The sequence below is a fragment of the Lissotriton vulgaris genome, chromosome 2_1 (assembly GCF_964263255.1).
Source record: "Lissotriton vulgaris chromosome 2_1, aLisVul1.2, whole genome shotgun sequence".
NCBI lineage: Eukaryota > Metazoa > Chordata > Amphibia > Caudata > Salamandridae > Lissotriton > Lissotriton vulgaris.
The window spans coordinates 150,989,154-151,007,715 of NC_141687.1; the positions used below are offsets into that span (position 1 = coordinate 150,989,154).

At 47.5% G+C, this 18,562-nt stretch overlaps 1 protein-coding gene across 5 annotated transcripts in view; it reads right to left on the reverse strand.

The window, feature by feature from the left end:
- CLIP2 (CAP-Gly domain containing linker protein 2) overlaps window positions 1–18,562 on the reverse strand; it is a 385,636-nt gene that overhangs the window by 222,487 nt on the left and 144,587 nt on the right. For all 5 annotated transcript variants that reach the window (XR_015308346.1, XM_086954601.1, XM_086954599.1 and 2 more), the window contains exons 4-6: window positions 13,157–13,370; window positions 10,096–10,293; window positions 2,115–2,218 (exon numbers count right to left, since the gene is read on the reverse strand). Coding sequence is in view for 4 of the 5 variants with exons in the window: in XM_086954601.1 (XP_086810727.1) it covers window positions 2,115–2,218; window positions 10,096–10,293; window positions 13,157–13,370 (516 nt within the window). In the remaining variant the exon portion in view is untranslated. The remainder of the gene's footprint in view (window positions 1–2,114; window positions 2,219–10,095; window positions 10,294–13,156; window positions 13,371–18,562) is intronic.

An 18,562-nucleotide genomic window follows, 5' to 3' on the forward strand; every position in this document is an offset into this window, starting at 1 on the left:
CAAGCCTGTGCGCTTAAATTATCGCCGCTTTATCGGCCGAAAACGGCCGATAATGCGGCGATAATGGGCTTGATAATATGCTCTATGGAATTCCAATCGAAGCACATGTTAGGTGTGAAGACATCTAACATGGGCTTCGATTGGAATTCCACAGAGCATATTATCAAGCCCATTATCGCCGCTTTATCAGCCGTTTTCGGCCGATAAAGCGGCAATAATTTTAGCGCACAGGCTTGATAATATGCCCCTCTGTCTTCATGTTTTCTCTACTTTAAATGTAAACCAATTAAATCCTAATGTTTAATCAAATGACTATTTTCCTATTATAAATATGGCAATATGGCACTATGTCTACAGGCCACTATGTCTGTTGTTTGTAAAGATGTTTTGACATGGTAGAAAATAAAAATAAGGAGATTTATGTAATGCATATAAACATAAAGTCAACTCTTCGGTATAACTTTCTCCTATTTCAGTGTCACATTTACACACAGTAGGCATCTTGCACCCAGTGGCTGGTAGACACAATGCCATATTTGTAGCTGAAAAATACGGCCATCTTTTTTAAATGGGAGAAATTTAAAGTGCAGAATAATGTTACAAGTGCAGAATTTTTTTTCCTAATTATGAACATTTTTGCAGAAAAATTTAAAGCACTTTAAATGTATCCCATTTTTTTAAGTTGTATGTTTGTGTTGTACATGTGACACTGCCACATATGGCGAAAGGTATTTCCTGTGCCACAAGTACATACTACACAGGCTCTCAGCCAACCATCCACATATATCCCATTCATTCCCACACATGTTCATACATCACCAAAGACCATGCACTCACTGACGCACATGGCAGCCCTATCCTAGTACTCCCAGTCACAGTATTTGGCTCAAACCATAGTATCAGGCTCCATGGAAATTAGTTTTGAAGTCAAAGAAACTGGGTGAGTGGGTGCCTGGTAACAATGTGCGTGTCACATGACCTTCAGTAGCTCATGATGATTTTCACTGCTCAGAAGTCGCTCTCCTTACAGAAAAGGTTGGAGACCCCTGTACTAGCATATGCTCATGCAGAATTGACCTGACAACTACTAAATAGATGTATACCAAACGAAGCAAAGGCACTTCCTTCAGTAAAGTTCTACCTTCATTCAACTAAATATGGTGAAATTCTATTATTCTGTCTCAAGGAGTAAAGAATCCAATGGGAATAAAAGTTGCATATGGCAGTTTTATGACCCCAAATTTGTCTTGCCCATCACCCAATGCCCACCCATCACTTTCCAGATCTGCATAAAACTTGCCATTAAGAACCCAACGTGAAAGCACTTTTTATCAAGCTACGGGGTCATTGGCGAAGTGAATAAGCAGTGAGTGAGGAGTTTGTGAATGCGTGAGTAGTAAGTGAATGAGTGAGTGACCAAGTGTGAGTGAGAGAGTGAGTGGGTTGACATGTACAGTGCATGCAGCAAACTGAATAGTCTTCAGGAGAACTTAATCCTATGCTTCATAAAAAAGGCATTTCTGTGAATACGTTCTACACCAAGCAGATGCTTCCTGTTATGACACTGCCAGTGTGCCATAATCTGCATTCCCTCAGATGCAAAGAGATGAAGATTTCACACAGGAAGGCAAGACAGTTTGATGCTAAAGATAAGAGTGAAAGCGCACTGCAAACCACAACTCGAAGATAAGGCAACCAGGCGTGTATACAAGAGCAGGCTGGCACTGGGGAAATGGATAAAGCCAACGGAGAATACTGGGACGTAATTAGAATTATGGTTGCTTGATTCCCGGCCAAACACCAACAGTCATATCCTGTGATAGTCCTGCTTCAATTTATAGTTCCTGTGTTGTTTAATCGTTTACAACACATTGCTTTATGTTTCATAATGGTGCTGTAAGACCCACAGCAGGGAAACCGTAGAATATTGAGTCTGAAATATTGTGCTACAAAAAAATGGCCAGAACATCCGCTACACAAATCTCCTGAAGGTAAAGTTAATATAGGTTAGCTAGTGTTAAATCTACATATAGGTACCTTGACAACAGACACATCTCCAAGTTACATAGATGGCACCTGTGAAGTTATAGAATTGTTGGCCTCAGAGGGATTACCTTTTCTCTTCCTCCAACTGGTTGAGCAGCTCCAGCTTTTCCTTGTGTGTGCCATCCACCATCGCCCGAGCCCGCTGCAGATTTCCGTCTGTTTCGCTGACGTACTGCAAGTAAAGCATTAAAGCAGGGTTAGCTCCACCGAGCAGATGGAAGTGTAATTGCTAGCTCTCACTGGCCTCATTATGGACCGTTGTTTGCTAAGATCATTCCACAAACATGCCTCTGCATATTCTTACAAACATTCTGGTACATCTGATGGCCTTACTGACACAGGAGGTACCCTGTACGGCAATGTCAATGTCTTTTGCAAGATGCATCTATTGGTTTCACCTTCCTGTGCTGAGTCCTTAGGATGCTTTTCAGGCTGGCTCATGCTTATTCCACTAAACCACTCATCTGCACATGATGGTTGATAAACTGTTCTGCTATGCTGTCAGCACAGCATGCTGTCAAGTGTACCTATTCATGCTGTGTTCTCAGACCACCTGTTTGTGCTGCGTCCTTAGAATATAAGGCTCACATCTAATGCTGAGCCCCCAGCATGCCAGCCTACCTGTGCATGCTGTATCTCATTAGTGCTGAGCCCTCTGGACACTAGGTCACCTGTCCATGCTGTAGCTCATTAGTGCTGAGCCCTCTGGACACTAGGTCACTGTGCATGCTGTATCTCATTAGTGCTGAGCCCTCTGGACACTAGGTCACCTGTCCATGCTGTATCTCATTAGTGCTGAGCCCTCTGGACACTAGGTCACTGTCCATGCTGTATCTCATTAGTGCTGAGCCCTCTGGACACTAGGTCACTGTCCATGCTGTATCTCCCTCTGGACACTAGGTCACTGTCCATGCTGTATCTCATTAGTGCCGAGTCCTCTGGACACTAGGTCACTGTGCATGCTGTATCTCATTAGTGCCAAGTCCTCTGGACACTCAGTCACCTTTCCAGGCTGTATCCCATTAGTGCTGAGTCCTCTGGACACTAGGTCACCTGTCCATGCTGTATCTCATTAGTGCTGAGCCCTCTGGACACTAGGTCACTGTCCATGCTGTATCTCCCTCTGGACACTAGGTCACTGTCCATGCTGTATCTCATTAGTGCCGAGTCCTCTGGACACTAGGTCACTGTGCATGCTGTATCTCATTAGTGCCAAGTCCTCTGGACACTCAGTCACCTTTCCAGGCTGTATCCCATTAGTGCTGAGTCCTCTGGACACTAGGTCACCTGCGCATGCTGTATCTCATTAGTGCTGAGCCCTCTGGACACTAGGTCACCTGTCCATGCTGTAGCTCATTAGTGCTGAGCCCTCTGGACACTAGGTCACTGTGCATGCTGTATCTCATTAGTGCTGAGCCCTCTGGACACTAGGTCACCTGTCCATGCTGTATCTCATTAGTGCTGAGCCCTCTGGACACTAGGTCACTGTGCATGCTGTATCTCATTAGTGCTGAGCCCTCTGGACACTAGGTCACCTGTCCATGCTGTATCTCATTAGTGCTGAGCCCTCTGGACACTAGGTCACTGTCCATGCTGTATCTCATTAGTGCTGAGCCCTCTGGACACTAGGTCACTGTCCATGCTGTATCTCCCTCTGGACACTAGGTCACTGTCCATGCTGTATCTCATTAGTGCCGAGTCCTCTGGACACTAGGTCACTGTGCATGCTGTATCTCATTAGTGCCAAGTCCTCTGGACACTCAGTCACCTTTCCAGGCTGTATCCCATTAGTGCTGAGTCCTCTGGACACTAGGTCACCTGTCCATGCTGTATCTCATTAGTGCTGAGTCCTCTGGACACTAGGTCACCTGTCCATGCTGTATCTCATTAGTGCCGAGTCCTCTGGACACTAGGTCACCTGTCCATGCTGTATCTCATTAGTGCCGAGTCCTCTGGACACTAGGTCACTGTGCATGCTGTATCTCATTAGTGCCAAGTCCTCTGGACACTCGGTCACCTTTCCAGGCTGTATCCCATTAGTGCTGAGTCCTCTGGACATTAGGTCACCTGTCCATGCTGTATGTCATTAGTGCCGAGTCCTCTGGACACTAGGTCACCTTTGCATGCTGTATCTCATTAGTGCTGAGTCCTCTGGACACTAGGTCACCTTTGCATGCTGTATCTCACTAGTGCTGAGCGCTCTGGACACTAGGTCACTGTGCATGCTGTATCTCATTAGTGCCGAGTCCTCTGGACTCTAGGTCACCTGTCCATGCTGTATCTCATTAGTGCCGAGTCCTCTGGACACTAGGTCACCTGTCCATGCTGTATCTCATTAGTGCTGAGTCCTCTGGACACTAGGTCACCTGTCCATGCTGTATCTCATTAGTGCTGAGCCCTCTGGACATTAGGTCACTGTGCATGCTGTATCTCATTAGTGCTGAGTCCTTTGGACACTAGGTCACCTGTCCATGCTGTATCTCATTAGTGCTGAGTCCTCTGGACACTAGGTCACCTGCGCATGCTGTATCTCATTAGTGCCGAGTCCTCTGGACACTAGGTCACCTGTGCATGCTGTATCTCATTAGTGCTGAGCCCTCTGGACACTAGGTCACCTGTCCATGCTGTATGTCATTAGTGCCGAGTCCTCTGGACACTAGGTCACCTGTCCATGCTGTATCTCATTAGTGCTGAGTCCTCTGGACACTAGGTCACCTGTCCATGCTGTATCTCATTAGTGCTGAGTCCTCTGGACACTAGGTCACCTGCGCATGTTGTATCTCATTAGTGCTGAGTGCTCTGGACACTAGGTTGCTGTCCATGCTGTATCTCATTAGTGCTGAGTCCTCCGGACACTAGGTCACCTGTCCATGCTGTATCTCATTAGTGCTGAGTCCTATGGACACTAGGTCACCTGTCCATGCTGTATCTCATTAGTGCTGAGTCCTCTGGACACTAGGTCACCTGCGCATATTGTATCTCATTAGTGCTGAGCACTCTGGACACTAGGTCACTGTCCATGCTGTATCTCATTAGTGCTGAGTCCTCTGTACACTAGGTCACCTGTGCATGCTGTATCTCATTAGTGCTGAGCCCTCTGGACACTAGGTCACCTGTCCATGCTGTATCTCATTAGTGCTGAGCCCTCTGGACACTAGGTCACCTGTGCATGCTGTATCTCATTAGTGCTGAGCCCTCTGGACACTAGGTCACTGTCCATGCTGTATCTCATTAGTGCTGAGTCCTCCGGACACTAGGTCACCTGTCCATGCTGTATCTCATTAGTGCTGAGTCCTCTGGACACTAGGTCACCTGCGCATGCTGTATCTCATTAGTGCTGAGTACTCTGGACACTAGGTCGCTGTCCATGCTGTATCTCATTAGTGCTGAGTCCTCTGGACACTAGGTCACCTGTCCAGGCTGTATCTCATTAGTGCTGAGTTCTCTGGACACTAGAGCACCTGTGCATGCTGTGTCTCATTAGTGCCGTGTCCTCTGGACACTAGGTCACCTTTGCATGCTGTATCTCACTAGTGCTGAGCACTCTGGACACTAGGTCACTGTGCATGCTGTATCTCATTAGTGCCGAGTCCTCTGGACACTAGGTCACCTGTCCATGCTGTATCTCATTAGTGCCGAGTCCTCTGGACACTAGGTCACCTGTCCATGCTGTATCTCATTAGTGCCGAGTCCTCTGGACACTAGGTCACCTGTGCATGCTGTATCTCATTAGTGCTGAGTCCTTTGGACACTAGGTCACCTGTCCATGCTGTATCTCATTAGTTCTGAGTCCTCTGGACACTAGGTCACCTGTCCATGCTGTATCTCATTAGTGCTGAGCCCTCTGGACACTAATTCACCTGTCCATGTTGTATCTCATTAGTGCCGAGTCCTCTGGACACTAGGTCACCTGTCCATGCTGTATCTCATTAGTGCCGAGTCCTCTGGACACTAGGTCACCTGTCCATGCTGTATCTCATTAGTGCTGAGTCCTCTGGACACTAGGTCACCTGTCCATGCTGTATCTCATTAGTGCTGAGTCCTCTGGACACTAGGTCACCTGCGCATGCTGTATCTCATTAGTGCTGAGTACTCTGGACACTAGGTCGCTGTCCATGCTGTATCTCATTAGTGCTGAGTCCTCTGGACACTAGGTCACCTGCGCATGCTGTATCTCATTAGTGCTGAGTCCTCTGGACACTAGGTCACCTGTCCATGCTGTATCTCATTAGTGCTGAGTCCTCTGGACATTAGGTCACTGTGCATGCTGTATCTCATTAGTGCTGAGCACTCTGGACACTAGGCCACTGTGCATGCTGTATCTCATTAGTGCTGAGTCCTCTGGACACTAGGTCACCTGTCCATGCTGTATCTCATTAGTGCTGAGACCTCTGGACACTAGGTCACCTGCACATGTTGTATCTCATTAGTGCTGAGCACTCTGGACACTAGATCACTGTCCATGCTGTATCTCATTAGTGCCGAGTCCTCTGTACACTAGGTCACCTGTGCATGCTCTTTCTCATTAGTGCTGAGCCCTCTGGACACTAGGTCACCTGTCCATGCTGTATCTCATTAGTGCTGAGCCCTCTGGACACTAGGTCACATGTGCATGCTGTATCTCATTAGTGCTGAGCCCTCTGGACACTAGGCCACCTGTGCATGCTGTATCTCATTAGTGTTGAGCCCTCTGGACACTAGGTCACTGTCCATGCTGTATCTCATTAGTGCTGAGTCCTCCGGACACTAGGTCACCTGTCCATGCTGTATCTCATTAGTGCTGAGTCCTATGGACACTAGGTCACCTGCGCATGCTGTATCTCATTAGTGCTGAGTCCTATGGACACTAGGTCACCTGTGCATGCTGTATCTCATTAGTGCTGAGTCCTATGGACACTAGGTCACCTGTGCATGCTGTATCTCATTAGTGCTGAGTCCTATGGACACTAGGTCACCTGTGCATGCTGTATCTCATTAGTGCTGAGTCCTATGGACACTAGGTCACCTGTCCATGCTGTATCTCATTAGTGCTGAGCCCTCTGGACACTAGGTCACCTGTCCATGCTGTATCTCATTAGTGCTGAGTCCTCTGGACACTAGGTCACCTGTGCATGCTGTTTCCTTAAGAAAGCAAGCTTGTCTTTTCACGGTGTATCTTGAGAAGGATATGCTCATCTAGTCATGCCTTGCTCTCAAGACACAAATCTCACCTGTTCATGCTATGTCCTTGGAACGTCATTTAACCTATTCCTGCTGTGGACTTAAGACAGTAAGCTCACCCGTTCGTAATGTATCTTTGGAATAATAACCTCAGCTAATCATGCTGCATCCTCCAGATGCTAGCCCACCTGTTCATACTGTGTTCTTAAGATAGCAATCTCACCTGTTCATGCAATGGTCTTTGGGATGCCCGCATACCTACTTATGCTGCGTAAGCCTTAGGCGAAACAAGCTCACCTGTTCATGCAACGGTCTTTGGGATGGCAGCACACCTACTTATTCTGCTTATGCCTTAGACTAAAGAAGCTCACCTGTTCATACTACGGTCTTTGGGATGCCCACACACCTACTTATGCTGCGTATGCCTTAGGCGAAACAAGCTCACCTGTTCATGCAACGGTCTTTGGGATGGCAGCACACCTACTTATTCTGCTTATGCCTTAGACTAAAGAAGCTCACCTGTTCATGCTACGGTCTTTGGGATGTCCACACACCTACTTATGCTGCGTATGCCTTAGGCTAAACAAGCTCACCTGTTCATGCTACGGTCTTTGGGATGCCCACACATTTACTTATGCTGTGTGTGCCTTAGGCTAAACAAGCTCACCTGTTCATGCTATGCTCTTTGGAATGCCCGCACACCTACTTATGCTGCGTATGCCTTAGGCTAAACAAGCTCACCTGTTCATGCTATGCTCTTTGGGATGCCTGCACACCTACTTATGCTGCGTATGCCTTAGGCGAAACAAGCTCACCTGTTCATGCAATGGTCTTTGGGATGGCAGCACACCTACTTATTCTGCTTATGCCTTAGACTAAACAAGCTCACCTGTTCATGCTACGGTCTTTGGAATGCCCACACACCAACTTATGCTGCGTATGCCTTAGGCTAAACAAGCTCACCTGTTCATGCTATGCTCTTTGGGATGCCCGCACACTTACTTATGCTGCGTATGCCTTAGGCGAAACAAGCTCCCCTGTTCATGCAATGGTCTTTGGGATGCACACACACCTACTTATGCTGCGTATGCCTTAGGCGAAACAAGCTCACCTGTTCATGCTATGGTCTTCGGGATGCCTGCACACTTACTAATGCTGCTCATGTCTTAGGCTAAACAAGCTCAACTGTTCATGCTACGGTCTTTGGGATGCCCGCACACCTACTTATGCTGCGTATGCCTTAGGCGAAACAAGCTCACCTGTTCATGCAATGGTCTTTGGGATGCCCGCATACCTACTTATGCTGCGTATGCCTTAGGCGAAACAAGCTCACCTGTTCATGCAACGGTCTTTGGGATGGCAGCACACCTACTTATTCTGCTTATGCCTTAGACTAAAGAAACTCACCTGTTCATACTACGGTCTTTGGGATGCCCACACACCTACTTATGCTGCGTATGCCTTAGGCGAAACAAGCTCACCTGTTCATGCAGCAGTCTTTGGGATGGCAGCACACCTACTTATTCTGCTTATGCCTTAGACTAAAGAAGCTCACCTGTTCATGCTACGGTCTTTGGGATGTTCACACACCTACTTATGCTGCGTATGCCTTAGGCTAGACAAGCTCACCTGTTCATGCTACGGTCTTTGGGATGCCCACACACCTACTTATGCTGTGTGTGCCTTAGACTAAACAAGCTCACCTGTTCATGCTATGCTCTTTGGTATGCCCGCACACCTACTTATGCTGCGTATGCCTTAGGCTAAACAAGCTCACCTGTTCCTGCTATGCTCTTTGGGATGCCCGCACACCTACTTATGCTGCGTTTGCCTTAGGGGAAACAAGCTCACCTGTTCATGCAATGGTCTTTGGGATGGCAGCACACCTACTTATTCTGCTTATGCCTTAGACTAAACAAGCTCACCTGTTCATGCTACGGTCTTTGGGATGCCAACACACCTACTTATGCTGTGTATGCCTTAGGCTAAACAAGCTCACCTGTTCATGCTACGGTCTTTGGGTTGCCCACACACCTACTTATGCTGTGTGTGCCTTAGGCTAAACAAGCTCACCTGTTCATGCTATGCTGTTTGGGATGCCCGCACACCTACTTATGCTGCGTATGCCTTAGGCTAAACAAGCTCACCTGTTCATGCTATGCTCCTTGGGATGCCCGCACACCTACTTATGCTGCGTATGCCTTAGGCGAAACAAGCTCACCTGTTCATGCAATGGTCTTTGGGATGCACACACACCTACTTATGCTGCGTATGCCTTAGGCGAAACAAGCTCACCTGTTCATGCTACGGTCTTTGGGATGCCCACACACCTACTTATGCTGAGTATGCTTTAGGCAAAACATGCTCACCTGTTCATGCTACGGTCTTTGGGATGCCCACACACCTACTTATGCTGCGTATGCCTTAGGCGAAACAAGCTCACCTGTTCATGCAATGGTCTTTGGGATGCACACACACCTACTTATGTTGTGTGTGCCTTAGGCTAAACAAGCTCACCTGTTCATGCTATGCTGTTTGGGATGCCCGCACACCTACTTATGCTGCGAATGCCTTAGGCTAAACAAGCTCACCTGTTCATGCTATGCTCTTTGGGATGCTCGCACACCTACTTATGCTGCGTATGCCTTAGGCGAAACAAGCTCACCTGTTCATGCAATGGTCTTTGGGATGCACACCCACCTACTTATGCTGCGTATGCCTTAGGCGAAACAAGCTCACCTGTTCATGCTACGGTCTTTGGGATGCCCACACACACTTACTAATGCTGCTCATGTCTTAGGCTAAACAAGCTCACCTGTTCATGCTACGGTCTTTGGGATGCCCGCACATCTACTTATGCTGCGTATGCCTTAGGTTAACCAAGCTCACCTGTTCATGCTGGGCTCTCAGGATGGAAAGCTCCTTTTCCACCTCACAGATGTGGCTCGTGGCCTTGGCAACCTCTGCTCGCTCCAAGTCTCGCTCGGCTAGAAGCTGTTCGATGTGCTGCTGCTTCTCCTTCAGTGCTTCCTGCAGGGCCGTCGTGCCAGAGATCTTCCGGGCATAGCGGGACGAGGTCTCTGTCAACTAGATGAAGCATTGAGCACACTGATTGGCTTCCATACACAATCACTCGGCATCACATGCTTACTTTCAATATATTTGTATTTAGGACTGGTACTAGGTGGAGCAGTGAAGCTATGTTCTAGTGTAAAGTAGGAGGGTTATGTTTTGTTGGATTAGGGCTGGAGAGATGCCATGGACTGAGATTTGTGAGAGACATCCTTGACCAGGTAGTTGGCGGATGTTTTGTTGATCGGCAAGAACTCAGTTTTGGATAAATCACGTTTCAGCAAGTGGTCCAATGTTCACCTTTGTTAGTCATTAGATAGATATTAGTAAGTGTTTTATGTTATTTGGGGGGAAATGTAATGCTAGACTTGACACCAGAGCAAGTATTCAAAGAGGTAGCCAGAATACGGTCTTCTACTCCATGTCTTAACCGTATTCCTCATCCCTACCCTACTGACCTCAACTCCGAAGCCAGAGTAGAGAGGCTTGACAGAAAAGAAAATGGTGTTGTTACCCCATAATGTAATGTAATGTAATGTAATGTAAGTTGATTTTTATACCGCGCGACTGTCACTCCAAGGAGCATCATGGCGCCGACACAGACCAGAACTGATGAAGAGTCTGGTCCGGCTGCTTTTAGTAGTATGGCCAGGGTACTCATAAACTCATAACCAGTGCAGTGGTCTGGCTCTGCTCAACTAACCCACATGGTGTAATTGTGAACACACCCTCCTGCTGAGAACTGGCAATGTTTCCCTGTGTACCCCAAAAATTAAAGCCACAGAATTAATTAGGATCATCCTGAGTGAAAATATGAAAAAACATTCAGCACTTTTACTGCATCAGTCTTGCTGATTGTGACTGGGGTTGTACTGCTTGGTGGGCAATTGAAAGTCTCCATTCTACACCAGCCAAGTAATGGGAATGGCATGGACATGTGGAAAAAACGTTGGCAAGGCTAATAGGGCTCTTCTATTTATTAACTTATTGTTCTGCCAACATTCTGTGAGGAGTTTATTTAACATCAGCAAAAAGAAGTATTTCTTACCGATGCTGCAGCGTCTCTAAAAAGTAAAATACAATGACATTTGAGCAAGCATGGATCATGACAAATGTGCGCATATGGGTCATGATGCTACTGCGGCCCAGTGTGATAAAGGGGCTGATTATCAGTTTGGTGGTCCGAGGACCGCCAAGCTCACTGTGGCGGTCTGGCCACCGCTGCACCAGCAGTCCGACCACCGAATTACACCTATGGCAGTAGGACCACCATTGCACCACAACAAAATCTGCTTAGTGGTGCCATGAAGCATCGCTAAGCAATAAGCATATTACGACTTTCATCACTGCCAGCAGTCTCATGAGGTTCTTCCTGCATGAGACTGCTGCGGAGAGGCTCTTGCCCCTGCGCACAAGGGTGCATGTTGTGGCCCCCTGTAGCTTTCACCCCCAGTTCCTGCATGGGAAGGAATGCACAATATGGTGCTTTCCTTCTTGTACAGGAACGTGCACTCGTGGTCCCACGGCGGTGCAATTTAAGGCTCACTGTGAGCCTTTAAACTGCACTGCCGTGGGACCACCATGCCGCCCAAGCGCTACACCACAGAAATACTCGTAATCTGATGGGCGGACGACAGTGAGTTTTGGCGGTGGAGGAGCATGGTGGTGGTGTGCTGCCCACTTCCAAAAAGCTAAATCTTGTAATCAGGCCCAAAGTAAGCGCACATGGGTGTTACCATGCATGCGTGCGCCTAAAAGAATGAAGTAGTTCTTTGAATACAGGCACTAGAAGGATTTAAGGGATTTAATCAAAAGGTTGGTGAATAAGCTAATTTTCAAAGGAAGGACACACATAAAAAGAAGATGAAAAGCCATCAAATAAACATCAAGTACATGAATATTAACAAGAAAGTCAAGCAATGGTAAGCAATGGGCTGGCCCAAAGTTCACTGTAAGTTTACGTATGGTGCATAACAGGTCTGTCGACAACAGACAGCTAAGAGATGTCGGTAGGGAAGTCCTGAAAGGGGTCATATGTGGTCTCGGTCCATTCCACTTCTTGCCATTGTAGTATTGCAACACTGTCTAATGTAAGTTAATACCCTCTATGTCCTATCCTGTGATTAATAATCACACATAGGACTGTCAGCCAGCCATTTGAACCATGTGCAGTGGGTATTACCTGGAGTGCACTGTGTACGTAAGGGATCGCCTTTCAAGATTGGGGTTGCAGGGATGCTGTCAAACAGGATTTCTGTCTTACTTTAACCTTCGTAGGAAGCCTTTTAAATAATATCCTTGTTTGCCTAATCTTTGTCATAATTTCATTTTGCCCCTTTATTTTTCTTTTTCTCTAACATTGGCCGACGTTTGGTTGAAACAAATTGCCTGCCAAGTGCCAGATTTCTGCCAATTTGACTCATTACGATGTGTGTTAACAATACACAATGCAGCACGCATCTCTATGATTTTGTAATAAACACTTACTTTTATTGGAGTGAGTGTGGATTTCCTATCACATATCAACATCTTGTACCCCAAATGTCTAGCATTGCGTCACAGCCTTTCACGTATCACATAGCAACCTGTATCTGCATCTAGATGAACCAAGGGCTTAGCAATGCAGCCCCTGCAACTGATGAACACCTTACCATTCAAATGTGTGTGGGATGAGGTGGGGGGTTTAGGCCCTTGGCTCTGGTGAGGTGGTTTGTTTGAGTGCTCAGACTGGCAGTCACATTGTGGGTATTGTTTGGGGACCTCACCATATCTTCAAGGGAGGAACCATTGGTCTAAATCACAATATCTACACCGAAGAACAAGGAGCAGAGGGAATGTGCAATGTTCGAGGCTTGAGTAATATTGAATGTTCACTCACTAGCCCACTCCGGCTGGGCCGACCGCCCACTGACGATGCCACTGAGCTGACAGAGCTGATGGAGGAGCTGCTGGGGCTGTGAGTGAGCGCGGACACTCCCATGGCCATTCGCTTGCTCTTCTTGGCTTTGGCTGGACTGGTTGAAGGGAATCCAATTCGGATCACTTTGTGGATCGGTGCAAAGAGGCCAAACTTTGGTGGACACTGAAAATACCTGAAAAGGAAAAAGAAATGGAATACATGAAGGGCACTATCTTCAGGAGGGTAGCTTGAGGATCAGAAACATTCTTTGTGGCAGTGGGTTAGGAAGCGCAACGCCTAGGAGATAGGACGTGGGTGGAACCAGGCAGAGAGCGCAAAGGCTATGGGACGCGTGTGTGATATCTAGAAGGTAGTAAGTGATGACGGGGGAAGTAATGGTGAGGGTTTCCACAAACAGTGATGGATGGTGGACAGATTGCTAATTGCAGGGTACGGAATGAAGGCTAGGAGGCTGAGATGACGGGTAAGAAGATGTATCTGGTGCCAGAGAGGTTGATGGCTAAGAAATTCAAGGAGTTGCAGAGGCCTTTGGATGACCTGCATCTGATACTTGCCCATCAGAAATACAAATGATGTATGTGTTTAGTGCTGAAATCTCAACCTCGAAAGGGATTTACACTCGACTCTTAATTGACTTGGAAATGTATGTTTTTGCGTTTTTACTGCCACTTAATTGCACCTGCCTAGTTAGTAGCTAAGAGCCAGATGTGCGATCTGCCAAATAGCGACTCGAAAATTGCATCGCTTTTGCGACTCGCTATTTGGAATGTACAACAGTGTCTTGGACACTGTTTGCGATTTCCAATGGGGTCGCAAAATGCAAGGCTCACGAATATTAATGAGCCACTCGCATTTTGCGACCCCATTTGGAATGTCTGGCCCTGCCAGGGACGGTGGCCTGCAGCCCATTTCCCTTCAAGGAAAACGAGATGCATTAAAAAACAAAATATGAAACGTTTTCGTTTCTTTTTTTAAGGGCAGGCAGTGGTCCTTGGAACCATTGCCTGCCCTTAAAAAATAATTTTGCATGCATTTGCAATGGGTAAGGGGTCCCCTGTTAGCCCCTTCCCGTTTGCGAACGCATTACCACCTTCTTGAAGTAGGTGGTCATTTGGGAGTGTTTTGCTACAGCAATAGCAGTCGCAAAACATTCCTACATGGCTATGGAATCGCTATTTGGATGGGAACGCCCCATCCAAATACCGAGTCGCAAAACAGTATTTTGCGAGTCGCAAAATACTTTTTGTACATGGGCTCATGGTTTTTACCATGCTCAAACGGGTCTAAGAACCGTTTGTGTACGCTAAAAACCATCATACAACTGGCCCTAAAACACAAAAACCTCTTGTCTTTTTTTTTTTTTTTAAAGGTAGAATGCAGAACAAATCTATCATAATGTTCTTGTTTTATTTACCTGCACATTATTAGAACCTTTGCTGACACGTTTTTTTCACGCTTGCAATATTCCCTGAAACTTTTCAAAGGCAATAGGAGTACAAATGGAAAAACAAATAGATCCAGATGCGTTGGTGTTGAGAGATAAATGAATTCTAAGGTGTGCCCCCCTTCTGTCTAATTCATCAGTCCCATGGAGAGTCACTCTTACTGTCTGGGCCATCTTGGCATCACAGCCAGGGTTAGGGAGCAAATAGTTAATGGAATAGGAGAGATACTGATAACTGGGACAGAATAGTGGTGGCCAGGTGTTGGCTAGGCAGGACCGGAGGGAGGAGTGCAGAGAATGACGGTTGGAGGACAGACTGCAATGGCTGGGAGGCAGAGACAGTGATGATTGGTGGGGACAAGGTAAGAGGATGTGATGGCTAGTAGGCAGTGATGGAGACAACTGTGGGGGGCGAACATCGTGACTGAGGGGAGAGTGTGATGGATGGGGAAGACAGGTGGGTAACTGTTATACAGGGTTAGGGTGAGGACGCAGATTCAGTGACGACTGAGCAGAGTCGAAAATCACTAGGGGCAGAGACAGAAGGTGGTCCATGGAGATATAGAGGATGATGTACCTGGCAGATGGAGGGAACTCTTGGGGACAGACAGAGTGACATAAATGGCAATGTGCTTGGCAGACAGGTAATTGAGATGGTAAGCAAAGTGATGGAGAGGCAACGGTGTGAGAGCTGAGAAGGCAGACAAGATGATGTATGAGGCAATGACAGCTGCAGAGGCAGACAAGGTGAAGGTTGGACAGACCATGTGATAGCTGAGATAGCAAACAAGGTAATAGACGAGGCACGAAGCGAGATAGCTGCAAGTACAGACAAGCTGATGCATGGAGAGGGCAGTGTGATAGCTGAGGGACAGGCGATGTGTAGGGTGGACATGCAATGTGACAACTGCAGGAGGCAGACAGGGGAAAGCTTTGAAGCTCTGCAACAGTGTGGGCAGCGGCTATGTGCAGAATGAGTTATGACTGCGGTCAACAGGATGATGGCTGAGCAGACAACGCCATGGCCGACACAAAACCATCATCAGTGAATCGTTCAGAAGAAGCAAGGACCTGTTTGATATAATCAAAATTTCAAGGACATTATTAACAAACTACAGCAACACTTCACTCCCACGTGTTCCACGTTTGTCGGTCTCTTTGCTGATGACTTGGTAGTGCCCCTTCAATCCCTCAAGCCACATGCCACGCTGAGACCATTACCCATCTGTGAAGGAGATTTCTGAGGAAGTCTTGGCACTTCTAGTGAACATTATCAACACTAAACCAAGGACTATTTCCTAGCACTCTCAAAACCGATTATATCCCGCCCATCCTGAAATGGCCTATAAGCATTTGCCACCCTCCCTGAAGAACAGAGCTCTACTGGTGCAAGGAGACTCCACCAGGTCTAATTCAATCCCTGCCACATGCACTGACCCCAGGACTCCCTTCTCACACTAATAACCATCACTCTCTACACGTAGCACCAGGTAATCAGTTTTCACCAGTGCACAGACAACAATATGCATGAATATGTTTTTTCATGACATTGAATGACTGAAGAATGGCATTGCAAGAATTAAGAAACACAACAACAAGATGATGGACAGAGTGCTGAAACTTTTCAAACACCCACCCCCAGTCAAGAGATCTGGGTTAAATCCATCGTTCTTTTGCTCACTTCACCACCCCATTTGGGACCCAGCCATATGCAAATCAGTCTTGACCCTGCTCCTCATGGGAACTGTCCAGCCCGAACTGCCAGGTAAGGTCTTCCCTGGACTAGAAACAAGCATCCTCGGGCAGCCAGTCCTCTGTCAAACACTTTTCGCTGTAGCTTGTGAAGAGCTATCCTTGAGTTTCCCCCGTTCCACAAGAGCTTCCTTATTTCAGTGTCAACCCTACGAAAAAAGTCTAGAGGTATCTTGTATGGGGCTTTCTGAAAGACGTATTGTAGGCACGAAAGCACCATCATTTTAAAAAGGGCCACTCTCCTCATCAATGAGAGTGGTAATGTTCTTCAATGCGAAACATCCCTACGTAACCTGTACAGCTGGGGAAATAAATTAAAGGTCATAAATTTGGCAATGGAGACCATAATGCCTACATATTTAAATGTGTGTTTAACTGAGAGAGCTCTCCCACAGGCCGGCAGGGTCGGCGTATCTCTGGGCAGTACAAATACGACGGACTTAACCAAATGTATTTGACAGCCGGAATAACTACTGAATGACTGGAATATATGGAGTATGTGATTTATTGAGGACCAGTGCTTCGTAGCACATAAATATATTGCGTCCTCCCATCCCCGCCCCCAAAGAGATTCTTATCAGTGGGTCTCCTCTGGCCCATGCCGCCAGGGGCTCCAACGCAATAGCGAAGAGCATGGGAGAGAGCTGAGACCCCTGTCTCGTATCCTTGTAGAGCGCCACCTGTCTAGACACCACTCCGCTCACCCTCACCTTGGCCAGAGGGTTCATATAGAGGAGCCGAACCCAAGCACAAAACCTAGGACTGAAACTAAAATGCTACAACAATGCAAAGAGGTACGGCCATGCAATACTATCGAATGCCATATGGGCATCTAATGACAGGAGCACTGCATCCTCTTCCGGCTTACATTTGGTAATGTGCAGTATCCCGTACAGGCGTCTCAGGGCCCAGTCCTCTCTGGTCCAAGGTGTGAAGCGTGTGGGTCTCATACTCCGCTCTGCTTTTGCTCCCAGCACCATGGACAGGGCTGGACTGGCCATAGCAGGCACCGGGCAATCCCCCGGTGGGCCGCACGGGTGGGGGCCGGTTTTGGGCCCCTTGGGACCGTTTTTGTTACAGGGCCATTTTTAAATCGGCCGAAAACCGGCCCCGGCAAAGAGCTCGGCGGCACCTCCATCCCCCCCGAATGGAGATGGGGGCGGCCAAGCCCTTTGCCAGGGGCGGTTGTGGTTCCCAGTCCGGCCCTGACCATGGAAGGTGGACAATGGAGCTGGAACATTGGGGAGTTTTAAATGTGTATTTGTAAAGCACAAACTCCTCACCCTTACGGGTCTCAAGGCACTGGGGGCCATCATGGATATTAAGTGACCTATGGTCCAGAGTCACATGGTGCTGCCGGAGCCGGGGATCGAACCATAAACCCTGTGCTCTGAAGTCAGCTGTCCTAGCCGCAGCACCACACCTCTCCACCAGGCAGATGAATCCTACTCTGGACAAAGGAAAGTGGGTGTTGTGCTTCCACCTTCCACCAGGTGCACAGGTTTCAGGAGGGAAGAGGAGGCAGGAAAGGCCTTGATAGTATGCCCGAGATAGAAATAGCCAACCTAACCACAAGAAACCACAACTATCGGTGCGCCTGGACCGAAAGTGGTTCTGCCACCACCACCAGTCACTGATTAGCATGACTTGAGGACACTCTAAATAAAAAGCTGGTGTCGAGCTGATATCACCAAAACGTCATCCAGTGGGCCTGCATAATTACGGAGTGCACAAGAAAAAATATATATAAGGTAGTCAGAATATGGCTACAGGAGGAACGGCATATCTTTACCAAGCATTCAGGGGGCTTTCAACCCAACACATCGGATAGACACAATCTCGATGTCTTAATGTCCTTAGCACAACAATGTCACTTGCAGTTTGTCATACATTATTAACACTTCCTGTCTCATCTTGCATCCCATAATTTAATTCGTGAATCCATTTAAAATCAGCTCCCGATATCATATTCTGTCAGTCTCTTCCTGCACCGGCTGCCCTGTGGCTCTGTCGCCGGCGCCGGCAGTGACGCTTCAGGTCGCGTTGCCATGGCAGCCCTGTCCCTGGAAAGGCGGAAAGCACACCGAGCTGGGGTCAGGATTGTCTTTCCAGGACCTTCCGTTTACTGTTGCGCAGTGAATCACACCTGCTCCACGGGAGACTGCGCC